Raw genomic sequence first — 25,324 nt, forward strand, 5'->3', positions numbered from 1 at the left:
CTCCTAATCAGGTGGCGTCTACACGCGCTTCGAGAACACCAGTTGACACCCATCCTGTGCATGAATCAGTACACATTGATTGAAAAAAAAAAAAAAAAAAAAAAGATCCCAGTGTTGGGTACTCACCATCGGAAACAACGTGGCAAACACCCGGATCTCCTCTGACTTCTCAGTAGCATGGTGTGTCCATTCCAGCTCCAGCGCCGCCTTGCCAATCATCGCTGCCATTGATAGCGGTACATATCGCTTTGCAAGACACTCGTGTGGTCCCGCGCCAAACACAAGCCAGTTCTTGGTCTTGGACTCGGCATCACCGGATATCCAACGCTCGGGTTCGAATACCTCCGGATTGGGATAGACGTCCGGGTCGTGGAGAGCAGGCCAGCAGGACGGAATAACCATGGAGCCCTTGGGGACCGTATAGTCAGGCGTGACGGGGAAATTCTTGGTCGCAAGATACGGGACAAAGATGACCGGCGGTCTATGTCGAAGCAGTTCTTTAATGACGGCGTTGGTATAGGAGAGCGACTCCAGCATGGGAAGATCGAAGGGCCTATTTCTATCGCCGCCGCGCGCAGCCAGATTCTCTTCCCGCAATCGGTCGAGGACATCCGGTCGCTGGGCAAGGATCTGAAACAGCCATGTTGTGGCGCTGCTCGACGCATCCTGCGAAGCGAAGAGGAACGTGAACAGCGTTTCTCCAATCTCCTCGTTTGTGAACTCGCGGATCAGATTCGTGGGCTTCTCCACGTCTGTTTCCCCCGCGGCAACGCGCTCGTGGTACCGCTTTGATTCCATCATATGAAGCACCCAGTGGTCGACGATACACGTGGGTTTTGCGCCCGTCGCCATGTTCGCCTTGCAAGCGGCGGCGCATTTAGCGAACTCGACGTGGACGGCGTCGGCCGTGCGCTTGCCCAACCATGTTTTGGTGAAGGGAATGTACATTGACAGGGGAATGTTGACCAGCTCCAAAGCGGCGGTGGCAAGGTAGAAATCATCAGCGATCCGCTTGACCGCCTTCTGCGAAATATAATCGCCAAAGAAGGTGCGGCATGACAGGGCGCAGTTGATCTCGCGAAACATACTCATAAAAGCCATTGGCCGGCCCCTGTTTGCCTGACTGGCGGTCACAAATCTGTCAAAGTAATCGGTGAATACCTTCTCCTGAACCGGCAGATAGGTAGCCATGGCCTTGTTGGTGAACAGTGGTGTCAGCCCCCTTCGGTACTCCGCATGCGCTTTACCCTGTAGGAAGACCCATGATTTGTGGCCTATGATGTCCTTGGCAATAGGGACAATGCAGGGCTCCGCGTACGACGGCGACTTGAATACTTTGTGTGCAAGGTCTCGGTCCGAAGCGAGGACGACGAATCTACAATAAAGCAGGACAATGAGCCAGGGACTGACAAACGAACAATAACTGTTGCAGGGCAAATATACTTATGGAAGACGGAAACGCAGCTGAGAGGGCCGCTTGCCCACTGGGCGAGGTATGCGTCGAATTTGGGATGGATTGCTTGCAGGAACGGGCCCATCAGTGGGATCTTAAATGCAGGTCCAGCAATGGAGCCTTTTCGCTTAAGGTACATGACTGGGAGATAGCGTCAGCTAAGAGAAGTGTTCCCTATACCGAAGGCTGACCTACCTTGGTCATAGACGACGATGCCAAGCAGAAACGTCACAAGGTATTGCCAGGTCGACCATCCTGCCAGACAATCCAGCAAGGTGTTCTGTCCCGAGGAGGGCTGGGGAGTCCATGCCTGCGGGGACCCGGATTGAGCAGCAGCTCGGGAAACATTGGCAATTTCAGTGTCCATCTTGGTTTACAAATACATGCGAGATGTTAAGTTCTGGAGACTCTAGGTGCAGAAAGCGGCGCACGCGACTGTTATAAACAATGGTCAACCCTTGGTCTCTTGGGGGGTGGGGGGGTTTCAGTCCGTCCCTGACTCGAGTCATCTTTCTTCTGACCAAGGATGAGAGTGGGCCAATCTCAGAATCCTCTTCCATCACGATATTGACGCTGCTGGAAGGTCACCCATATAGGTATGGACAACCCAATCGGGACTAAACTCCTTCTCTGGCGGGATGGCACTCGGAGACTAGTCCTATTCGGGACGGTATGACTCCGACTGCTGATTGGCCTGTCTCCTGCTCCCTCAAATCGATCACTTCCTACGAAGAGTACCGTAGGGGCTATTGAGATCATTCCGGAGGCAAAGGATATGTCTCATTTCGGTGGGAGATTAAATGAACTGACTGCGGCAATCTCTTGAGATATTAGGTAGTCCTCTGACAGGTTCATTCTATAGCCCTTCTATTCCTTCCAATACATTATTCCCAATCGTCCAATACACAATATAGTGACCACAGCCCGTCTATGCATTGGCAGCTGCAGCCGCGGCTTTCTGCTCGTTCCTCTTCTTCACAGCCTCCGGCCGCAAACTCTTCCACTCCGCGCCAAACGAGACCAGAAACGCCAACCCGGCCAGCGCGATACACCAGATCCACGCGGCGTTGATGCCGTTCATGTACGCATGCACCACGGCGTCGAAATCCTCCTTACGAGGAAATGCGCGCGCCAGACCGCCTGAACCAGCAGCTACGACGTCCGCGACGGAGATATTGGGACTGTCCCGGGTCACGCTGTTGATGAGGACGTTGTTCATGATGTTGGTGGCGGCGGAGACGCCGACGGTGCCGCCGATGAATTGGAAGACTGGTCAGGCATTAGAGGGGTTTTTGTTGAAGGAGTGCAAATGCAAATGCAAAAGGAATAGGAAACTTACAGAGAACAGTCGCCACGGTGACGGACATGTCGACCCTGGGAGTGATGGCTTGGGCCACAATCACATTAAGCTGGATGACGAGACCGGAGCCAATAGCCGCCAGCACCTGATAGCCGATGTACTGCCCTGCCGTCGCGTCTGGCCCCATAGTGTACATTAAGCCGGTGCCAAGCGTCACGAACATGGCCCCGAACGTGAGGAATGGCGGGTAGTAGCCGACCTTGCCAAGAAGCAGGGATCCGACGAAGCTGAAGATGGCTGATTTCACCGGAGTTAATATCTTAGAAACCGTGGCATTGCAAAGGAGTCAAGGGTGATCTTACAAGTGGTGAGCACAGTGGGGAGAGTGCGGATTCCCGACTCCGACGGGCTCTGGCTTTGACCCGCCTGGAAGAAGATGGGCAGGTTGTAGATGCGCGCGAAGCCAGACCCCTGGGCAGTGAGATTGAACAGAGCGAGGACCAGAATGCTTCGGCGTTTGATGATGCGCGGGACGACCATGGCGCCTTCGCCCTGCTTCCATTCCACCACGACAAACACGATGAGGAGGAGGCCGAACCCGATGAGCAATCCGATCGGGACACTATTGTGCCACGGAAGCTTCACCCCGCCATCCTCCAGGGCCAGGAGGAGACACACCATCGCACCCACCAGGACAATCATCCCCGGAAAGTCGAACAGCGTGGGGATCCCACGGAGGGTGGTGTGGGCCACGCGGGAGTGCGGGGGGGTCTTCAACAGCAGCAAGAGAATGATCATGGCGGCACCTCCAATGGGTAAATTGACCCAGAAGCACCATCGCCAGGTGACATACTGGGTGAAGACACCACTCAGGATCGGACCCAGCACCGATGACAAACTCCAGACGGCACTGGTGACGCCAAAGACGGCGTGGAGGTATTTGGGCCGTGTGATGAAGGCGAGAATGGTATAGACTCCGCCCGTCACTCCTGCGCCCCCGACGCCCTGGATCGATCGACCGACAATGAGAGCTGGGCTGTTGGGTGCGAGGGCGGCAATCAGACTGCCGAGCTCGAAGACGCCGATAGCCGTGAGGAAGGCGGTTTTGAGAGGGAAGTACTTGTATGCTTTGCCCCAGAATGCCTGAAAGGTCGCCAGACACAGAAAGAAGGCCGAGCCGTACCAACCCTCTTGGTCGAGACTGTGGAATCTTTGGGTAATTGTCGGGATGGCCGTGGTGATAATGCTCTAGTCGACCGATGTGGATTAGTGCTCCGCAAGTGAACAAGACAGTATTCGGAATTCAGAAAAACAGTAAAAAAACAGTAAAAAAAAAGAGACAAAAGTACTCCGTAGAAGAGATCAGGATATCGATCTAACATCTAACTCACCATGTCCAGGGCGACGAGGAACATCGCCAGCAGCAAAGCAACGGTCAGCACGGCCCCCCGCAACGGAGTGGGATAGGTGACGGCTGGAGGCCCAGGAGGCGTTGCTTGGGTTGCTTGTTTTTCACTTGGCTCCTTTTTCTCCGTCAAGTCGCTCGTTCCATCGTCGGATGGCACCATGGTCTGGTTCTCAGTATCTGTGGCTTCCGCCGTGGACAATGCTTCTTTTCCTTCCGGCATCCTTGGATCGGCGCTACCCACAACAGTCGGTCAGCTTGTGAGACGGTGAGATCGTAGTACCGGTCGATTACTGTCTACGAAGTCGCGGAAACAATTTTCATATTTATATAGACCGCTACGCTTAAGGGGGGGGGGTTCCTCTGTGATCTATTAGGAGCTGTCCTCCCGAGATCTTTCACTGCTTCATGTCCAGCTGGCTGCTCTGATTACCCACCCGGGGATAGCAGTGGTTTATGATCGTCAGACAGTTGTTTGCATCTGCAGCCACGTCCTTGGGGCTGCTGGCCGTGATTCGAGGCTGTGGACCGGGGTGGGATCGTATCTGAAGGTGAAAGGACCCGAGCCGTGCACTTCGGCTCCTTTCTCCAGCTCTGATTCGGCAAGACGAGGAATTTGAAGGGTTTGTCTCGTTTGACTGAGTGGCCAGAGCGAGGCTCTAATGGAACTGGGCGATCGAATCGATATCTGTCTTTGTCTATTCGATCGGTCTATCCGTCTATCTGCCCCCCCTGGCCCTCCCCTTTGACTACGGATAATCACGCAATAATACGAATAAGCAAGGATGCTTACGGTGTTTGCCTCGATTGCAATTCCATCAAACAAGCGTCAAGGAGGGTCTGGCACGACGGGGACAAAACGCACGGCGTAGGAATAAGCCCTCAGCCAGGTCCTCTAGGCTCTCATTTATCAATATCATCTCACGATCAACGCTCCACCGAAAAAATGTTTAGATCTCCAAAAATCCTACGGAGTACAGTCCAGCGAAGCACCAAGAATCCTGGGGGCGTATCGTGAACCCACTTGGCCCAGTCCAGCGCTTATGCCGTAATGGACGGATCGCCAATATCATATGGCTTCACGGTTCCAATCACACCGCAGACAGCAGGATGAATCCGTCCTAAGTGATGCGAAGACACGAAAACATCCCTGTATCCCGGCTCCCGATATCCGATGGTAGAGATATGGACTCCCCCCCCCCAGATTGATGATTAATTAATATGGCAGATAAAGCGCCGTGGCCAGTTCCCGTAGAGAGAGAGAGAGAGAGGCTGAGAGTTGGAATACCTGCCTACGATGCCCGACGTCAAGATCCGCTCCTCCTGCGATACGTGTCTCACCACCAAAGTCAAATGTAGCCAAACAAAGCCAGCATGTGCCCGTTGCCTTCAACACGGTCGGGAGTGTGTTTACAGTCAATATCGCAAGATCGGTCGCCCCTCGGCGAGATCTCTGGGTGCGACGATCGGGCGCACCGACCAGCTGCCGAAAGAACGCGTGGGAAATTCCGGCCGACGATTGAAAAGAAGCCAACACCAGCACAGTCCTCGGTCTCCAGACGAATCGTTGTCGAGAGGCGGTGCGCCACTGCTGCCGGCCAGTGTGTCGAGCGATCCCCTGGGAAGCTGCATCAACCCGAGCCACCTCACAAATCCATGTGCCATCCCCGTGCCCAAGACTGCCCCAAGGCCGATTCTCGATGAACTGGATGACGGAGACCGGTCAGCTTCGTCGGCGAGAGGATCCGCTCTGTCGCTCGACCGAAACATGTCCGACTCGGAAATCGCAGCGAGCCTGGCCACTGGCTTGGAGTACGGGATTGGAGAGGTCGACTGGACCGCGCTGGAAAGTGTCTTTGATGGATCAGCACCGCAAGAGTCGTCCTTTCCCGCGCAGCAGCAGCAGCAGCACTTTGGCCGGGTCGCTCCATCGAGCTGGGGCACCCAACAACACTCCCCTGGATTGGCAACCCCTCGTCGAACGCCGCAAATCGAGCGCCTTTTCTTCTCCCTCCCCGACGAACACTCCTTGTTCGGGGGATGCTCCGCCGCGATGGATGGACAGCCCGCGAATGATCCTCTCTGCCAACCGACCATCGCTTCTCACTCCGATCTTTCCCCCTTAGGCGAGCTGGATCTGTTCGCCCCCAGCACGCGATGCACATCCCATTGCTACGCCGGTCTGACAAGCCAACTCGCCAGGATCTCCGAGGTGCAGGCGCCCGGGTCCAACGTCGCGCTGGATGTCCTGCTCAACCTCGATGGTCAAGTCAGTCCCGCCCGGGACAAGATCCTGCGCTGCCAGTTCTGTCTCGCGGGCTCAGGCTGTGCGCAAACGCTGATGCTCCTGACGCTCGTGGTGGCGAATGTCCTCAGCTTGTTTGAGAATAGCTGCGGCCCCGCAGATGATGAAGGGGCGAGCGGGATTGACAGCGGCTGTGTCATGGGCGGTCCCTCGCCCATCAGTGGGAGCTCGACCCCCGGCTCGAGTGACTTGCGCCATGGGCTCCCATCCACAACCCGCGCGCTGATGCTGGGGGACCTCCCACTTAATGAATCGGTGAAGCGCGCGTTCTCGCGACGCCTGGTGCGGATGTACCTCGACCGTCAGCGACGCGTGGTGAGACAGCTGCATCAGTTGCTGAGACGGACCGAAGGGGATAACACCAGCTTCAAGGTAACGGAGGATTTACTACAGGATGTGCGGGGCCGTGTCGAGCGCTTCATTGGCTTTATCACCCTCACCACGCGGCTGGAGTGAGTTACGGATGGGGGGGGACGATATATGTGCAGAACCATGGAGAGATAAGTATCCGTAGCGCCATAAATTCATTGAAACCACTCTATTCATCCACCCTGATCTATAACGAGGTCTTCCGATCATGTAAATGAGCCGTGGCGCTCTCCAGCAACTCCGTCACTCGGAACAGCAGGGTGAGCACCGGTGAGTCGGCCTTTCTGATATCTGTGTTGTCGCCGGAATCCATCTGTTGCACAGCGTGGGCGATATTCCGCAGGGAGCGACAGATCATGTCGAGCGCCAGGTATCGGCTTTCCCCGTCGCTCAACTCATAGACCCCCAATGTCATCCGGGAGGGCTTGCACGCCACTCCACCCCCAGCTCGCTTCTCCTGCCCGCGTCCACACGCCAGGTGATGGGAAGAGCAGGGCCCGGATCGCTCAAGGGCGGCTGTGAAGGGGTGGTCGGCGGGCATCGTCGTCATGGCCGTACACGTATACGTCGTCAACGCGATCTGGAGGAAGGAAACCAGCTTCGTAAAGATCCGTAAGAGAACGTCCCTGATCTCCATCGCGCCGGGGACGGGCATGAAGTTGTGTAACGGACACCCCTGTGCCTGCAGGGAGAAGTCGATTGTCTGGCTCGTGGCGACGATGATGCTCTCGAGACTGAATTCGGCCATGTGGTCGACGCGCTGCCACGCCCTGGTTGCATACTTCAGGCATGCACACGGCGCGTTCTCCATGGTGGGATCGATTGGTGACCTAGCCGCTTTCTGCGCGACTTGCTTTGGCTTAGTTGGAGGCAATGGCTATTTGAAGTTTGAGACTTGGGTGCATCCTGGGTGGTTTGGCTCCTTGTGCTTTATCCCCTCGCTATGACGCGGCTGCCACTTCATCCCCCCTGATAACAGCGTTCCATGGAGGCTCCGTCATTCCCATGCTGCTTTCCCGCACGGGAGGAATAGAAGGATTCGCGCTGTCGCAGTGGTGTTGGTGTTGCCTCTAGATTTAGTCAGCGCTAGAGGGCCAATTGCGCAGGGATCAATCTCACCTCGTGCATTGCATCCATCTATCTGCACGGAGTCTTATGTCACCATGTCTATATCCTCCTCACGCCAGTCATATCTGAGCCTGCGCATGACTCTCGGCCCCCACAGATACGAGGATTAGATGGGACCTCGCATGGTCCTTGTCCGAAACCAGAGAGAGTATTTATCTCCGAAGAAGACTGGTCTGGAGTGGCAGAAACAAGACACAACTCCCAAGGCACGGTCCGTCTCTTCAGGCGCACGGACGTTCCTCTCGGCCGACCCGACATGAATGAATAGCCAACAAGGAGGCGATGCCTATCTGCCATTGTCAGCCTGCATGCGTCCATCCAAGAGGACGACAACGACCACCAACACCCAACGTGGATGACAGGCCAGGATAGGCTGATGTTGGCAGCTGCGCCTTGTCTCACTCCCAATCCTGCAGATAAGCTTTGCCAATACCTCTTGTTAGCAACAAGACATAAGCTGACACGGCGACTGCTGGCTTGGAGAGACACTCACACACCATGGGGAATCTGGTGTGACACGGAGATGCATATGCGTGGACTCGCACTGCCACCCGTGTGGACGGAGTATTCCCATCCTCACTGCTGCGTGGCACCATTTCACCAACCCCCTCTCGACAATTTCATGATCAGGGATCCCAATCCTTCACAATGCCATATTACCACTATATGACCTACTGCAGAAGGCAATCGATGTCAGATCGTCAGCCATTGGATTCTTCTTCCGGTGGCCAGGGCGCATTGTGGCGCAAGCCTTGTCCAATTCAACCGCCGACCTCGCGTAGTCTAAACTATCTGAATAAAAGAGCTAGATTGGGGGGGGGGGGGATAACTCCAATTTCCAAACAGATCTGGCCTTTTCCTGCTAGGCCCTACAGTTCTATTGGGATTCGCTGATAAAGCTCGAGATGGATGTTTCTTAACTCCGAGGAGCTTCCTATATAGCTAGCTCTACGAGTACGGCAGCATTCATTATTCATTATTAGGGTCTTCCTGTGCCAGGAGACACTGGCTGGGGACTTGGGGATTTAAATCCACTTCTATCTGCTGATTATTCAACAGGACGTTCGTGCAACGAAGGAAATGTACCTCGTATATGACCCATGTCGTGGCGACGAGTTAGGAACTGCATCTTGAAACGAGCGAAGGATCGCAGGCATACAGATAGTAACCAGCCGACAGCGAATCGGGAGCCGATGAAGTGCCCGAACCTCTTCAGCACATGGGGATCGTCGGCACATGGTGCAACCCCTGCCGACACAGGGAATAGTCGGTTCTAGATCGTTAGAGTGGCCATGCATGGCTGAGAGTGCTATCCGAGCTGAGCAGTGAGATCTGGCCGACGACATCTGGCTCAGCGACTAACTCAACACTGGACAAGAGGGGGAATAAATGAGCAAAGAGAACCTCATCCCAACGCCTTGAGTCACGTACGTGGAAGTAGCCTGCACTACATCTTCATACTTGCTGCCCAGCATGGAGCAAACTTTCACTGTTGAGTGTCCCCCCTTCGATGTGAAGATCTCTCACTGGGACCGAATCCTCCCTCCGACACATTCCAAGCGCATTCTCTGCTTCTCCCTCCCAGACCATACCGACAGAGAGCAGTTGACCGATTATCTCCGAATTGCCTTCCACCACACCGTTCAACGTTTCCCTATCCTGGCAGGCTCCGTCGTTCCCTTCTCAGATGACCAAGGTGGCCGTCCCTGGCTTCGTAATATCATCCCCAGCGGCGCGGCCCACCTCATTGTCAAGGATCTGTCAGACGAGCTCAGTTTTGCCGACTTGGCCAAGGCCAACTTTTCGCAGCATCTGCTGAACACCGAGCAGCTCTGCCCCCTCCCAGAAGTCGGATACTTTGGAAAGGAGCAGGTGGACGTCTGCCGCTTCCAGGCCAATTTCATCCAGGGCGGCTTACTGCTGGTCGTATCCATCATCCACAATGCGGCTGATGGTCGTGGCGTGACCGAGATCATCAAGCTCTTCGCCGACGAGCTCCGCAAGGCCCAGTCCGGCGAAACAGGCCATCCTCTCCAGCAGAGAACCGAGGTCTACCGCTCGGATCGGACTGAATTCGTCTCGGGCCGCGGCATCCCTGGAGCCATCGAGAACCACGCAGCCTGGACGTCTTCGCCGTCGAACGCCCACGCGCAGATTCACAATGTGGAGAATTCCTGCCACACCTTTCGCCTCAACACTGCGGCCCTTTCCGAGCTCAAGCGCGTTCTTTCCTCAACCTCCACCGGGGCAGACGACTGGTTCTCCACCAACGACGCCATCTCGGCCTTTATCTGGCGGAGCATCATGGTCGCCCGGCATCGCGCGGGCATCCTCGATGCCGACGCAACCACATACGTCGCACAGCCTGTGGATTGTCGCTCGAAACTGAAGATTACCGAGACCTACTTCGGGAACGTCATCTACATGACCAAGTCGTCCGTGCCGCTATCCGTGCTCGCGGATCCAGAGGCCGGGATCGGTGCTGCTGCCCGGGCCCTGCGCAACGAGCTCCGGGCTCTGACGGGGGACAAGTTCCGGGATCTGATCGGATATGCGGAGCGGACGGCGCTCGAGGCCCATACGCGCCTGAACATTCTGGAGTCGATGGCGACGTCGGGGATCATCTTGACCAGTCTCTTCAAGATGGACCTGCACGCCATGGACTTTGGCCCTGCGTTTGACGACGGCCGTATCAAGGCGCTGCGTCTCCCTGCGCGGGGTACGCAGGCCGGCGCTGTCATTGTGATGCCCCGCGTACCGGATGGCAGCTGTGAGTTCATGGTCACGGAGCAGGAGAGCACGATCCGTTGTCTTCAGGAGGATCCGCTTTTTGCCCGGTTGACCACCGAAGATCCGGTCCTTGTTGAGGCCCCAGCGGAGGAGTCGACGGAGACTGTCGCTAAGGTCAACGGAACGGCTCACGAGCAGCAGCCTGTTGCCAACGGTGTTGCTCCAGACCAGGCAATCCCCTCTGTACCGGAGCCACGCAATGACGAAGCCAATGGCTCACTCGCCGCTCCCCCGCTTGAGGCAGCAACCAACGGCCTTGCTGACATGCAAATCATCCCCGCCCCTACAAAAGCCCATTTGACACTCGTGGTTACCCATGTTCCAGCCGCCCACACGGGCGTCGTCAAAATCATTCAGCTGCGCCGCCCAGAGGCCAAGAACGCCATCTCCTGGCAGATGCTCCGCGAGCTCAGCAGCGAGATTGAAGAGGTCCACCGCGAGAGCCACACAAATGGAACCCGGGCCCTGATCATCGCCAGCGCCGTCGAAGGCATCTTCTGTGCCGGTGCAGACCTCAAGGAGCGCAAGCAGATGACGCTGCCCGAAACCCGGTCCTTCCTGGCTAGCCTGCGCACCGTCTTCTCACGACTCGCAGCCCTGCCCATCCCTTCTATCGCCTGCGTCTCGGGAAGGGCACTGGGCGGGGGGCTGGAGCTGGCGCTGTGTTGCCACCTCCGGGTGTTCGCCGCCGATGCGCTTGTGGCGTTGCCGGAGACAAGACTAGCGATCATCCCGGGTGCAGGCGGTACATATCGGCTGCCGAACATCGTGGGTGTGTCCAACGCACTGGACATGGTCCTCACGGGGAGGCTGGTGCCGGCCAAGGAGGCTGCTGCCATGGGACTGTGTAACCGACTTGTCGCCGCGGAAACCGCCGAAGAGCCCCAGAAGGATCTGGTCCTGAAGGCCGGCCTTGGGTTGGCGGAGGATATATGCAACTCAGGACCATTGGCGGTGCGAGCGGCCATCAGTGCGTTGACGTATAGCTGTGAGGCCGTGGAGAATGCAGCTTATGACTCTGTCCTCATGACCAAGGATCGCACTTTGGCTCTGGAGGCATTCAGCGAGAAGCGGAAACCTATACTGATTGGAGAGTGAGGCAGGCTCCGTTGTTTAAATTTTTCTAGACGTTTTGGTTCTACTGGTGTACATTTTCACTCCTGGTTTTGTTGCTACAATGATATATGAATTGCTTTAGTGTAGAAGGTTAGATATTGGATCAAAGTCTATTTTTTTTATACATGACAGTTGTGATTCTCCTACTAGAGGCAATAGAAGGCAGAAGACGGCTTTAAGATCAATCAATCAATCAATCAATCAATCAATCAATCAAGATTCTATTAACCTGTTAGAGCCTATCTGTTGGAATGACTAGCTATGCAGGCACTTCACCAGTTCAAGCAGGAATCTAGTATCCATACGCCTGAATCCCATATCCCATAAAAACAGAAAGGACAGAAGAAATATCAAAAAGAGTGAATATCACCACATCCAAAGCAGCCTGCCCACTTGCCTTCCTCTGCGCCGTCCCTTGCGTTAAACACCTGTCCCACTCCAATCTATGTAGTTGCATTTCCATGCCAGTGCCGTACGTTTGGCATACTCGCAAGTTACTTCTGTGCAAGGCTGTAACTGCTTGTCAAGCGCAGACGCACATGTTCCTCGATGGTGATGGCAGGTGCACTCTCCTCCTCCGCCCTCTTTGCTGGATCCAGCGGCTTTAGCTCATAATCCAAATTGCCATCGTAGAAGAAGACGACACTGTACCGGTCCTGGGAGTTCCGGTTCAAGACCCGATGCCAACTACTCTTATACTCACCACTGGTCATGACGGACATCAGGTCCGCCATGTTGACGATATAAACATCCTCCTGCGGCGGCACGCCATGCCACTCGCGCGTCGTATAGTCCTGCACCTCCAGTCCCGAATGCCCGTCCTGCAGTAGCAGCGTCAGCACCCCAAAATCCGTATGCGCGCCGCTGCCGAGCTGGCCCTTGTCCCGCGCCGCCTGTTCCCCGTTCGGCGGGTAATGCAGCAGACGCAGCAGGCACATCGGGTCGTTCGTATCCAGCGCATCGAACACCTGCGGGCCGTACGGGAGCGTCGCCGCCACGAGCGACAGCACCACCCGCGACAGTCGCTGCATCTCGCTGAAGTACTCCTCCAGCACCGCTCGAAAGTCCTGCGGAGCCAGCAGCTCCGTGGGCGGCCACACGTTGGGGCCCTGTAGGAACCGGCCCTCGCGCACCCTCGGGTGGTCCAGAGGGAGATCGGTGGAGATGAAGAAACCCTCCTTGATGTCGCGAACCGCGGAGCCCTCGTCGCCCGGTCGCCCTCCGAACTCGAGCTCGTAGGATTGGGTTTCCATCACGTCGTACCCGCGGAACCCGACGTTTTTGCGGGCGTCGAGCGCCAGCTTGGTCTCCAGAGGCAGGCCAAAGAACTTGCCCGAGGCGGCGAGGATGGCTTTCTGGAGTGTCAGGGGCACGCCGTGGCCTTTCATCTGGAAGAACCCCGTCGACTGGCAGGCTCTGCGAACATCGGTGATGACTTGTTGGCCCGCCGGGCTGGACGGGTCTTCAAGGAAGGGCGTGATATCGACCAGGGGGAGATAAAATGACGGGGTCGAAACAGTCATGGTGGTGATGTTGGGTTTACAGTAATGCTTGATAATCGAGGGTTAATAATGATATGGATGACTGGCACGATCGCCATGGCCTTTGCTGTATTCATACCATTTTAACTCCCTTGCACGCCATCCGACACGTGGAAGAAACAGTCAGACCATCTCGGCAGGTTGTTCGATTTCCGCAGACGCGTGAGAAAGATCGCCTTTTCGGCAGGTTTGTATGGATGGAAAAGGGCCGAGGCTGGTCTTCTTGGCGCTGTAAGGCTTCCAGTGCCTGTTGAAAGTCCTGCCGATCACTATCCAACTCATCGCGAGCGGCTGATAGTATAGGCTTCCTTCCGATTGTCTTATCTCCAATATCGAATGCCCTAAGCAGGAGGACGAGTGCTACTAAGGCTTCATAGTGAGAATCGTGTAAAATGCCGGCCACCGCCGTGCGCATAGGTCAACTGCTCGACTCTGTGAGACATACATATTCCAAACCCCATAGAAACAACGAAATAGGTCAAAGTTCCACGGTCCTGTGCAAAACAAATGTCAGCCACGAGCCCAGAGAAGTCTCTTCTAGTCCACGATGCCAGTTTGCATCTCCCACGCATCCTCTGCCTCCACGGGGGTGGGACCAACGCGCGCATCTTTCGCGCCCAGTGCAGAGCCCTCACCAACCACACCCGGGATGAATACCGCTTCGTCTTTGCAGAGGCGCCGTTTCCCTCCAACTCCGGCTCCGACGTCCTCGCAGTTTACAGCCAGTGGGGGCCTTTCCGCCGCTGGCTCCGCTGGCGACGGGAGCACCCGGACATCATGCCCCAGGACGCGGTGGCCGCAATCAACGAATCGCTCCTAGCTGCGATCCGGACAGATGACCGCTCGGGGGCGACGGGAGAGTGGATCGGCATCTTAGGCTTCAGCCAGGGGGCGAAAGTCGCCGCAAGTCTGCTGTACCAGCAACAGACGCGGCCTTCCGAGCGCAACGCTCTCCCGAGGTTCCGCTTTGGCGTGCTCCTGGCGGGGCAGGGTCCACTCGTGTCGCTGGAAGTTGATCCGGAGGTGATCCGCTCTTCGGGAATGCCGGACGCTGGGCAAATCACAGATGCCAGTTTAGAGAATGAGGCGGTTTGGTGGGGGCGGGCGAAGGGGAATGTGCTGCGGACACCGACTCTGCATGTACACGGTTTACGAGATCCTGGCTTGGAACGCCATAGGCTGCTGTTTGAGGAGTTCTGTCATGCAAAGACCAGGAGAGTATTACAATGGGATGGGGATCACCGTGTGCCGATCAAGTTGAAGGATGTGTTGCAAGTCATTCAGCAGATTCGGGAATTGGCCAGGGAGACGGATGTAGACAATTAGTTGAGGATAGAGGCAATGCGATAGTTACGAATACAACCTTCAATCTGCTCGAACCATCGCTGCTCACTCCCATGGCCCTTCATCTCTATAGCTTTCCAACAGACTACCTACCCCATGACAGTGTCTGCACCTTGGATCGCCTTGAGACGCATGTCCAAGACACGGCAGGAGTATGGATTCACCGAATTGGTTTCATGACGGCCGTGCCTCTATCCGTGTCTCGGCTAATTTCATGCTTACACCCCAGTCGTGACAATCAAGCAAAATTAGGCCTCCCGCTCCTGTCGAAGGAATCTCGGGAGAGAGAGACAAGATAGAGACAGCTCCGGCTCGGCAGGGCCGAAAACTGCAATAAACCTGCCGAGTCTTTGGCGGAATGCAAGCTTATGTTGGATTTGGAGAATGAGGCTGCAAAAACTAAGTAAATATACATTGAGAGCCGTTCTCCAGACCAGAGACTACTAATTTCATTCTCGGCATCAACCTGATGGAGTATATCTGATCTTCGCGTTATCACAGATTCAACACTTTTGAGCCATTTTCAACATGACCATGAATTCTCACCACAAGCCCAAGGTGTTCTTATTCGGCCCTCAGGCCCTGGCGCTCGACGTGAGCTTCTTTCGCCAGCTCAGCCTTCATCTTCATGCGGATCCTCACGGCAAGTGGGCTTTGAGCACGGTATCCGAACTGCCACAACTCTGGGAAACGCTCATCAGCTCCATCCCCAAGTTGCAACATTTCAGCGGTGCCCAATTGCTCCAAGACCTCGACCAAGGCTTGCAAACAGGAGACATCTCACCCTCTCTCTTTCCACTACCCAACACTCTCCTCTCTCCCTTGGTCGTCATCGCTCAGCTGACACAATATGTGGACTTAATTACGGCGGCATTACCCAACCTTGGGGAGAACGACAAATTCCCGGCGTCCATCACAGAAAGCTCGGAGACACTCGGCCTATGTACCGGCATCCTGAGCGCCTTTGCCGTTTCTTCATCCTCCAACCTGGCTGAACTCTACAAGAATGGGGCCGTAGCAGTCCGTCTTGCCATGCTTGCTGGCGCGCTGGTCGACGCAGAGCAAGCATCGCCCGATTCCAATGGCGTTGCGACATCAGTTTCGGTCTCGTGGAACGGTGCTGAGACTAAGGCCAGTCTGTATGGAGTATTAGAGAAGTGCCCTGCGGTCAGTAGCTCCGCAAGCGCAGCATCCCCCCCTCCCCCCCCTGATTTGCTGATGAGTCTCAGGCATACATATCTGTCTACGTTGATGAGAAGCGATCGACAGTGACTCTGCCTCAGCAGGAGGCCGCTGATTTGATTCAGCAGATGAAGAGCCTTGGCTTGCACGTGTCTGAAGTGCCATTGAGCGGACGATTCCACTGGCCAGGACATGCGGAAGAGGCAGAGCAACTTATTGCGCTCTGTAAAAGCCATGACATATTGCAGTTCCCTGAATCTTCAAAGATCATTCTGCCCAGCGTTCTAGCCAGCGGCGCGAGCCTCCATGAAATCGCGCTGCGCGAAATTCTTATACGACCTTCGCACTGGCTAGAAACCTTCACCAGCGTCTATACAACCCATGTGGAAGTTGGCGGCGCTACATTTATCTGCTTAGGCCCAGAGCGGTGCGTACCGCCCACAATGACAAGAAAGCTGGGCACCCAGCTGGTGCAGGTCTCGGAGATTGATCCGGCAGCTTCTTCCCTACCTGCGCAGCTTGTGGGCCAGCACATGGATGACCTCCCAGATGATCGGGTTGCGGTCATTGGCATGGCCTGCCTGGTCCCAGGTGCTGACGATCTAGAGGGATACTGGAGCATCCTCTCTAGAGGCCAGTCCCAGCATACCGAGGTACCGCTCGAGCGCTTCTCAATGCAGACTCCATTTAGAGAGCTAGATCCCAGCCGGAAGTGGTACGGCAACTTCATCGCTGACTACGACGCTTTCGACCACAAATTCTTCAAGAAGAGTCCGCGCGAGTCAGCATCGGCAGATCCCCAACATCGATTGATCATGCAATTGGCGTACCAGGCTGTGGAGCAGTCCGGTTATTTCAGTGCTTCGAAAAAGCAAGGGGATGAGCATATCGGCTGCTATATCGGAATCGGTAACGTCGACTACGACCGGAACATCGCCTGTTACCCAGGGAACGCCTATTCTGCCACAGGAAACCTGCGCAGTTTCGTCGCCGGCAAGGTCAGCCACTACTTTGGCTGGACGGGCCCGAGTGTGACAGTCGACACTGCCTGTTCCTCCTCGGGTGTCGCAGTCCATCAGGCCTGCCGCGCTATCCTTCACGGTGAATGCACTACTGCGTTGGCTGGTGGCGTCAATGTCCTTACCAACCCTGACTGGTTCCATAATCTCGCTGGTGCTTCCTTCTTGAGCCCAACTGGCCAGTGCAAGCCTTTCGATGCCGCAGCTGATGGGTATTGCCGAGGAGAAGGCGCCGGGGTGGTTTATCTCAAGAAGCTGTCCTCCGCAATCGCCGATGGTGATCAAGTTCTCGGGGTGATTTCCAGCACAAGGGTCTACCAGAACCGCAACTGCACCGCGATCACCGTCCCCAACACGGAGTCTTTGTCAGAGCTCTTTGGCGATATCGTCCAACAAGCTAGGCTCCCTCCGCACGCCATCACGGTCGTCGAGGCGCATGGAACGGGCACACCTGTCGGCGATCCGGCCGAGTATGCAGCAATCAAGGAAACACTGGGTGGATCAATTCGCTCGGATGTGCTTTCGCTGATGTCGGTCAAGGGACTCCTTGGTCACACCGAGTTCGCCTCGGGGATCATCTCCCTGGTGAAGATCCTCCTCATGATGCAGGAGGGCTCTATCCCACCGCAGGCCAGCTTCAATTCCATCAATCCTGCCCTACACGCTGTGCGCGAGGACATGATCGACATCCCGACAAAGTTGAGGCCCTGGAATGCCGACTTCCGGGCGGCTCTAATTAACAACTACGGAGCTTCCGGATCCAATGCTTCCATTGTCGTCACACAGGCACCCAAGCGCAGCTCCAATGATTCAAAGACCTCCCTCGTGAGCGCAGATGGGGTGAAATTCCCATTCTGGTTCACTGCGCACGATTCCCAGAGCCTTCGCGCATACATCGTAAAGTTCAGGGACTTCCTACGGCGACATAGCAGCTCGACGAAGAACCTAAGCGCATGCAATGTCTCCTTCCAGCTAGCTCGCCAGTCTAATCGGACCCTTCCCAAGGCTTTACAACTGACAGCTTCTTCTGCCACGGACTTGGACCAGAATTTGCTTGCCTTTCAAAAAGGAGAGCTCGCGGAAACAGAGCTCCCGCCTCCCCGTCCGGTCATTCTGTGCTTCGGCGGACAGATCTCCACATTTGTCGGACTGTCTGAGGAAGTATATCACCAGGTCGCAGGTTTGAAAGCCCACCTGGACGAGTGCGATGCTGTCGGTCAATCCCTGGGTCTGGGTAGCATATATCCTGGCATTTTCCAGAGGTCTCCCATTGAGGACACCGTACTGCTTCAGACAATCTTATTTGCCATGCAGTATTCCTGTGCGAGACTCTGGATTGAATCAGGAGTCCAGGTGGCTACTGTAGTGGGACACAGCTTTGGTGAGCTGACAGCACTTTGCATCGCGCAGGTTTACTCCCTGAGAGACGCGCTCCGGATCGTCTCTGGTCGTGCTCGTCTTGTACGGGATAGCTGGGGCACGGAAAAAGGATCCATGCTCGCCGTTGAGGCGGATTTGGCGGATGTACAATCCCTGATTTCCGAGTCCCAGAAGGCATCGGGCGGTCTCTCTGATGTTTCGATCGCTTGTTACAACGGCCCCAGGCTCTTTACACTGGCTGGATCTTCCCAGTTCATTGAACTCACCCAAGACCTGGCAAAGAGCAGTCCTGTGTTTGCAAGCATCAAGGCAAAGAGACTAAACGTCAGCAACGCCTTCCACTCCTCCCTTGTTGACCCCCTCATTCCTGACCTCGAGACACTCGGTCAAGCGATTACCTTCCATGAGTCCACTATTCGCATCGAACATGCCACCGAGTCCAGAACTACCGGCAGACCAGCAGGCAATTTCTTCTCTCAGCACCTAAGGAACCCGGTATTCTTCGATCATGCTGTCCAGCGTCTGGCTAAGGAGTTCCCGTCTGCCATTTGGCTCGAGGCTGGATCGAATTCCACCGTCACCACCATGGCCAGCCGCGCCCTAGGCAAGGCAACCTCAGCTCATCATTTCCAGTCCGTCAATATAACCGGGGATTCCTCCTCCCTTCAAAGTCTAGTTGAGACTACGGTGAAACTGTGGAAGGAAGGCTTGAATGTCACCTTCTGGGGACACCACGCCCGACAAATTGATGATTATACACCTGTCATCCTCCCTCCCTACCAGTTCGAGAAGAGCCGACATTGGATGGAGTTGAAAGAGCCCCCGAAGGTCGAAGTTCCGGTTGTTCAGTCCTCGCAACATTCCGACGTGCCGAAAGGCTTGACCACGCTTCTGACCTATCAGGATCCGTCCAAGCAGTCTGCGCGATTCCAAGTCAACACGGAGATAGACAAGTTTCAGCGGCCAGCTTCTGCTAATCTCGTCGCTGGAACGGCTGCGGTTGCGCCAGGCATTCTTCATCTACAAATCGCGCTGGACGCGCTGATGAGTCTCCAGCCGGATTTCAGCAATTTCAAGTACGAGCCAGAGGTCCGGGACATATCTTACCACAGCGCACTCCTCGCCAGTCATTCCGGGGACGTCTACCTCGATGTGGCCTGCAAAGACGACAAAGGTCTTACTTGGAACTGGTGGCTCCGCTCGAACCACTCAGAGTTCAGCTCCGGAACGGCCGAGTTCCGACCTGCCAGTGACCCTAGGCTGATAGCCGATTATGAGAGCCTGAGCCGCCTGAGTGGACGGAAGAGCTGTGCAGGCCTTCTTCATGGTGGTCAAGCTGAAGAGGTCCTCCAGGGCCGCAATATCTACCGTGCCTTTGAACAGGTGGTCAAGTATGGGGAGCTGTTCCGCTGTGCCACCAAGATCGCAGGGAGAGACAACGAGTCGGCAGCCCAGGTCACCAAAGCCTACCAAGGCGAAGCGTGGATCGACCATGTGCTGACCGAGTGCTTTTGCCAGGCGGCAGGCATCTCCGTTAACCTGATGAACGACTCGTCGGACTTGAACGAACGGGGTATCTTCGTCTGTGATGGCATTTCCAGATGGACGCGCAAGCCCCGGCTGGGTGCGACTGGTTCGCTACCGGACAATTGGGAGGTCTTTGCAGTTCACCATCAGGAATCGGCGAGTAAATACGTCAGCGATGTATTCGCTTTCGATCCTCGTGATGGATCATTGATCGAGGCGATTCTGGGTGTCTCGTATCAGAAAATACCCATGGACACCTTGCGAAGTGTTCTGTCTCGTGGTGCCGAACCAAGACACGCTTCTTCTGCTCCTCCTGCCGTTGCTGTGCCTCTCCCACCAGTGAATTCCTCTCCCCATCCCACCAAAGACTACAGCACCTCAGCACCGAGTATAACACCAGTGAATGGGTCAATCAAGGCAAAGGTAGCCAAACCACCCAGAGAAGACTTCACGGCCAAAACCCGGGAGATCATCTGCAATCTGTCTGGCTTGGAACCGGACGAGATTCAAGATGACTCCGATCTGATTGAACTGGGCATCGACTCTCTCATGGCAATGGAACTTGTCTCTGAGGTGAAGGCTGCATTCAAGTGCACGCTCCAGAACGAGCAGCTGATGGAGTTGACCGATTTTAAGAGTCTGGTTGTGTGCATCCAGTCTGTGCTAGGGTTTGAGGATGTGGACGATGCGGACGAAGAGCCAACCGAAGTCATCCCCGAGACAAATGGGACAAATGGGGCCGTCCACACCAACGGTGTGAATGGTGCGAATGGTGTGAATAAAGTCAATGGTACCAACGGTATCAATGGAAACGGACTTCATACGAATGGCGGCAATACCCACGCATCCTTCACCACCGCTACGGTCCGAGAGACCTTCAGCCAGATCAAATGGGCTACGGACGATGCCATCGTCCGCGGCCAACTCGCCAACTACTACAAAGAGGTCATGCCACGATCGACCGAGCTCTGCATTGTCTACATTCTGGATGCCTTCGAGAAACTTGGCTGCCCTATCCGATCCGCTGCGCCTGGCCAGCGGCTGGAGCGCATTCCGTATGATCCCAAGCATGCACAATTCATCGACCTGATCTACGGCCTCCTAGAAACCGATGCACGTCTGATCGATATCAAAGATGGAGAAATCATCCGCACCGCCGTTGCGGCGCCGACTTCCTCGGCAGAGACCCTGCTCGCAAAGCTACTCCACGACGAGCCAGTCCATGCCGCTGAGCACAAGCTCACCGCAATTGTTGGCGCGAGATTCGTGAAGTTGATTACCGGAGAGGAGGACGGTGTGCAATTGATTTTTGGCACCTCCGAAGCCCGCGAGGTTGCGTCTCAAATGTACGCCAAGTCACCCATTAACACAGCCTGGATCCAGCAGCTCGCAGACTTCCTCCACCAGCTGCTCGACAGACTACCACGGACTGGGGAGCCTATCTGTATTCTCGAGATTGGCGCGGGGACTGGCGGCACGACAAGTAAAATCGTGCCTCTGCTGGCTGCGCTGGGTGTGCCCGTCAAGTATACCATGAGCGACATCTCTGGCTCGCTGGTCGCGGCTGCACGCAAGCGATTCAAGCAGTACCCGTTCATGGAGTTCAAGGTCGTCAACATGGAGACGGAGCCGGATGCCAAATTCTTCGAGAGCCAGCACATCATCCTCGCGACAAACTGTGTCCATGCCACTCGCAATCTGTCCATCTCACTGAAGAACCTGCATCGGATGCTGCGGCCAGAGGGCTTTCTGGTCATGCTCGAGATGACGGAGCAGGTGCCGTGGGTGGATTTCATTTTTGGATTCCTCGAGGGCTGGTGGCTGTTCGAAGACGGGCGAAACTATGTTCTTCAGCCTGCAAGCTACTGGGAGCAAGTGTTACAATCAACGGGATATGGCCACGTCGACTGGACGGCGGGCGACCTTCCAGAAGCCAACATTCAGCGGCTGATTATAGCTCACGCATCTGGACCTAGGTATGAACACGCGCCAAAACCTGCTTTGCCTTCCATTGTCGAGCCCCAGTTGACGTTCGACAACCCAGAGCGTGAGGCCATGATTGAGGCATATGTCACCAAGTACACGGCCGATTTTATCCCGCCATCGCCAACCAACGCAGCACCGCACAATGCTTCGGCGAGTACAGAACAGTGTGTGCTCGTCACCGGCGCCACGGGCAGTCTGGGCTCTCACGTCGTGGCTTATCTCGCTCATCGCCCGGATATCACCAGAATCATCTGCCTCAACCGGCTCAGCACTGTCGATGCAAACGAGCGTCAGCGCGCCTCGCTTGAGAAGCGCGGCATCACCCTCGATGCAGCACCCCTGTCAAAGCTTCATGTGCTTGAAACGGATACGAGCAAACCCAATCTTGGCTTGTCGCCGGAGACGTACACCCACCTCACTCACACCGTTACCCACATTGTTCACAGTGCCTGGCCCATGAGCCTGACCCGACCCATCCGCACCTATGAGACGCAGTTCAAAACGGCGCGCAACCTGCTCACCCTCGCCTCGGACATAATTGCACGGCGGCCCGCACCCTTCAAGCTTGGCTTTGAGTTCGTTTCCTCGAGCGCCGTCATCGCCAATTATCCGCTTTGGACGGGAAGCCCACTTGTCCCCGAGAAGCCCGGCACAATCGCCTCGCTCCCGGGCACGGGCTACGCCGAGGCAAAACTTGTCGTCGAGCGAATGCTAGCTCGGACACTTTATCAGTATCCGGAATCTTTCCACGCGCTGGTGGTTCGTGTCGCCCAGATCGCCGGTTCCACGTCCAACGGGTATTGGAATCCCACTGAGTACATGCCCTTCCTCATCAAGTCATCTCAGGTGCTTAGGTTGCTGCCGGACCTGGACGGTACACTCTCGTGGTACCCGGTGAACGATGTCGCTGCTACTCTAGGCGAATTGCTCCTCACCGAGACTTCGACGGATCTGATCTACCACATCGATAACCCATCACGACAGGATTGGAAGGACATGATTAGTACCTTGGCGCGTGCGCTGGGTATTCCTCAGGAGGGAATTGTGCCATTTCAGACATGGGTGGACCGTGTGAGGAGGTTCCGGGGCAGTGTGAGCGATAACCCGGCGCTGCAGTTGATCGAGTTCTTTGATCATTATTTCGTGCCAATGTCGTGCGGCGGGTTGGTCTTAGATACAGACAAGGCCACTAAGCACTCACAGACGCTAAGGCAATCCGGGCGGATTGACGAGGAGCAGATCTTGAAGTACATAGTGAGGTGGAAGCAGGAGGGATTCTTGAACGCATAGACATAGGCCAGCATTCAATAGATACCAGTTCGCAGGACATTTATCCTGCTAGAGTTAAACTCACTGCCCATCTCCCACCTCCCCTGATAGACTACTGCCCGATTGGGATTGGACTCCGTCGTCCAGCAGGATAGTGCTCGGAGACTAGTCCTATTGTAGTGATTCTCAGAGGCACTAACTGCTATCAGTAAGGAGACAATGTTTCTGCCTGCGGATTGGCTGGTCTTCCCTTCTCTCTCAGTTATGCCGGAGTGCTCGGGGATGTGCTTACCCAGTCGTGCCCATCTTATACCGACAGTTGTGTCCTAGGAAGCGTGAATTGGACAGTCCGCGCAGTCAACCCCTTTGTTCTTTGCTGGATCCTCTGAAAATCAATTCTGCCGAGCGTACCTCCCTCACAAAATGCGCCAAACGCTTCGACGCTCCTGTGCTGCCTGTGCCAAAGCCAAACATAGCTGTGACCTCCGCACCCCACGCTGCTCACGTTGTCTTAAGCGCCAAGTCCCATGCCTCTACGCGAATGAGCCATTAACGGCAGTCCCCGCTGTTGATGGCAGGCTAGCACCTCCTCTTGATGGCGGACTCGGCACCTTAACCACTTACCGATTCTCATCGGTTGATCCCTTTGAGTCTTATCCGCAGACAAGACTTCCCCGGCAGCAAGTTCAACGACTCATTTATAGCTGTATGCCCCTTCCCGATTGTTCCTGCATATCACAGTTAGGCTTAGCAATTCAGTTGTACACAAAATCGCTTTCCAATACTATCCTCTGGACTTGAATGCCGCCTCAAATCCATTCCTCGTCTCATGGTGGCCACTCGCTCTGGGCGATCCAGCGCTTTTTCATGTCTCGTTGCAGACAGCCTGTCTCGATGAGGAGCTATTGGCTCAAAGGGGCTTCCGAACCTCTGAAATGCTCATGGCCGATTCTGTAGCCCTATTGCGACATAAGATTCAAGACTTATCCCTGGCCGTACAAGACGGGACGATGAATTCGGTGATCACGCTCGCAGCCATCGAAGTGAGATCGATCATTCCCGTCGTCTATAGTTACTGTTGCTGACATTGGTCACTCGCAGTTCGGCAAAGGCAATATTAAGGTGAGCGAAATGCATGTGAACGGGGTGAAAAGACTCGTCGACATGAGGGGGGGCATCAATTCAGTAAGGCAGACCAGCCCATTGACTGCAAGGATGGTTAGCTGGTACGTTTTCTGCTTCTTAATCATGGACAGATAACATGCTTACATTTTCCAAGGGTATCGATGCTCATCATGGGCCACCCGCAATTTGAAACCCAGGATGATGTCGGCATTGGTGACGGCATCCCCCCTATACCCGAATGGCAATTGGATGCATCCTTCTTTGATGACGACGAATGCGCACTCCGCTGTATCGACGTCGATCACGCAGTCAAGAATGTCTTTTTCCGTCTCCGCCGTGCCTTCCAGCGGGCACAACACAGTCCCTTTCCGACGATACGACTGCATGATCTCACATGCTTCGTGATACACCGACTCCTACTCTCGGCTTCTAGTCCAGAAGCCTTGCAATCATCGCCCTTGACCCAATGCATTCGCTACGCTATCATTCTCTACATGTTTATCATCCATGGACCCACATACTACTCCCACGCAGTCATACTGAACACGATGGTCGCCCGGTTCAAGCAGCATCTTGATGATTTGAAGTCGACTTCTACCATAGATGGATCTCTGGAGGTCTGGTTTCTTTCCATCGGACTGGCCGCCTCAGCTGGTACAGACTATTATCAATGGTTTATGGGAATAGCACGTGCCGTCGCTGCTTGTGCTCAGCTGTACTCCTGGAGCGATGTCCTCGTTCCCATAAAGAGCGTACTATGGCTGGAGACATCACAGAATGAAGATATCTTCCGACCTCACTGGGACGCTGTATTTTGTACTGCAAGTCAATCAGAGTCTTCGATTTTGACGACTCATATATCATCAAGCAGCACTGGCACAGGATCTCTGGACAACGTGATCTTACCAACCAGATTTTTACCAGGCAGATCATAGCCGGTAGCCGCAGATGAGAAATGAAACAGCTAGAAAGGTATTGGAGGTGCGCATCATCACTCGTAATTCTGACCTGAAGACACGTAGAGTTTAGAAGTGGAAGAGAATGCTTCTCTTTCTGGGCCTGTTGATTATTTCTTTGGAGTAACA

The 25,324-nt window shown here is 55.2% G+C and overlaps 9 protein-coding genes across 9 annotated transcripts, besides 4 other annotated features; 5 read left to right on the plus strand and 4 right to left on the minus strand.

The window, feature by feature from the left end:
* Positions 1-18: 18 nt before the first annotated feature.
* On the minus strand, positions 19-1,820 carry ACLA_008020 (cytochrome P450; the record flags this gene model as incomplete). Its single annotated transcript, XM_001273467.1, has 4 exons — positions 19-54; positions 127-1,375; positions 1,444-1,594; positions 1,649-1,820. 4 exons carry the CDS (start codon positions 1,818-1,820, stop codon positions 19-21), a joined length of 1,608 nt encoding a protein of 535 aa, XP_001273468.1.
* Positions 83-104: a microsatellite.
* A 561-nt stretch (positions 1,821-2,381) lies between the features above and the next one.
* Positions 2,382-4,381, minus strand: ACLA_008030 (MDR family MFS transporter; the record flags this gene model as incomplete). Its single annotated transcript, XM_001273468.1, has 4 exons — positions 2,382-2,722; positions 2,793-3,050; positions 3,116-4,001; positions 4,145-4,381. The coding sequence occupies 4 exons, from the start codon at positions 4,379-4,381 to the stop codon at positions 2,382-2,384; spliced, it is 1,722 nt and encodes a 573-aa protein (XP_001273469.1).
* Positions 4,061-4,086: a microsatellite.
* Positions 4,382-5,455: 1,074 nt separating the features above from the next.
* Positions 5,456-6,919, plus strand: ACLA_008040 (Zn(II)2Cys6 transcription factor domain-containing protein; the record flags this gene model as incomplete). Its single annotated transcript, XM_001273469.1, has 1 exon — positions 5,456-6,919. The coding sequence occupies one exon, from the start codon at positions 5,456-5,458 to the stop codon at positions 6,917-6,919; it is 1,464 nt and encodes a 487-aa protein (XP_001273470.1).
* A 100-nt stretch (positions 6,920-7,019) lies between these two features.
* On the minus strand, positions 7,020-7,643 carry ACLA_008050 (uncharacterized protein; the record flags this gene model as incomplete). Its single annotated transcript, XM_001273470.1, has 1 exon — positions 7,020-7,643. One exon carries the CDS (start codon positions 7,641-7,643, stop codon positions 7,020-7,022), a length of 624 nt encoding a protein of 207 aa, XP_001273471.1.
* Positions 7,644-9,433: 1,790 nt separating this feature from the next.
* On the plus strand, positions 9,434-11,848 carry ACLA_008060 (putative enoyl-CoA hydratase/isomerase family protein; the record flags this gene model as incomplete). Its single annotated transcript, XM_001273471.1, has 1 exon — positions 9,434-11,848. One exon carries the CDS (start codon positions 9,434-9,436, stop codon positions 11,846-11,848), a length of 2,415 nt encoding a protein of 804 aa, XP_001273472.1.
* A 198-nt stretch (positions 11,849-12,046) lies between these two features.
* Positions 12,047-12,082: a microsatellite.
* Positions 12,047-12,083: a microsatellite.
* Positions 12,084-12,360: 277 nt separating this feature from the next.
* Positions 12,361-13,389, minus strand: ACLA_008070 (isopenicillin N synthase family dioxygenase; the record flags this gene model as incomplete). The annotated part of the gene is made up of 1 exon (XM_001273472.1): positions 12,361-13,389. The coding sequence occupies one exon, from the start codon at positions 13,387-13,389 to the stop codon at positions 12,361-12,363; it is 1,029 nt and encodes a 342-aa protein (XP_001273473.1).
* A 525-nt stretch (positions 13,390-13,914) lies between these two features.
* On the plus strand, positions 13,915-14,733 carry ACLA_008080 (uncharacterized protein; the record flags this gene model as incomplete). Its single annotated transcript, XM_001273473.1, has 1 exon — positions 13,915-14,733. One exon carries the CDS (start codon positions 13,915-13,917, stop codon positions 14,731-14,733), a length of 819 nt encoding a protein of 272 aa, XP_001273474.1.
* Positions 14,734-15,279: 546 nt separating this feature from the next.
* On the plus strand, positions 15,280-23,135 carry ACLA_008090 (putative polyketide synthase; the record flags this gene model as incomplete). Its single annotated transcript, XM_001273474.1, has 2 exons — positions 15,280-15,918; positions 15,981-23,135. 2 exons carry the CDS (start codon positions 15,280-15,282, stop codon positions 23,133-23,135), a joined length of 7,794 nt encoding a protein of 2,597 aa, XP_001273475.1.
* Positions 23,136-23,537: 402 nt separating this feature from the next.
* Positions 23,538-25,174, plus strand: ACLA_008100 (Zn(II)2Cys6 transcription factor domain-containing protein; the record flags this gene model as incomplete). Its single annotated transcript, XM_001273475.1, has 2 exons — positions 23,538-23,672; positions 24,827-25,174. The coding sequence occupies 2 exons, from the start codon at positions 23,538-23,540 to the stop codon at positions 25,172-25,174; spliced, it is 483 nt and encodes a 160-aa protein (XP_001273476.1).
* Between the last annotated feature and the right edge of the window lie 150 nt (positions 25,175-25,324).

The sequence above is a fragment of the Aspergillus clavatus genome, genomic scaffold, assembly GCF_000002715.2.
Source record: "Aspergillus clavatus NRRL 1 1099423829797 genomic scaffold, whole genome shotgun sequence".
NCBI classification, from domain to species: domain Eukaryota; kingdom Fungi; phylum Ascomycota; class Eurotiomycetes; order Eurotiales; family Aspergillaceae; genus Aspergillus; species Aspergillus clavatus.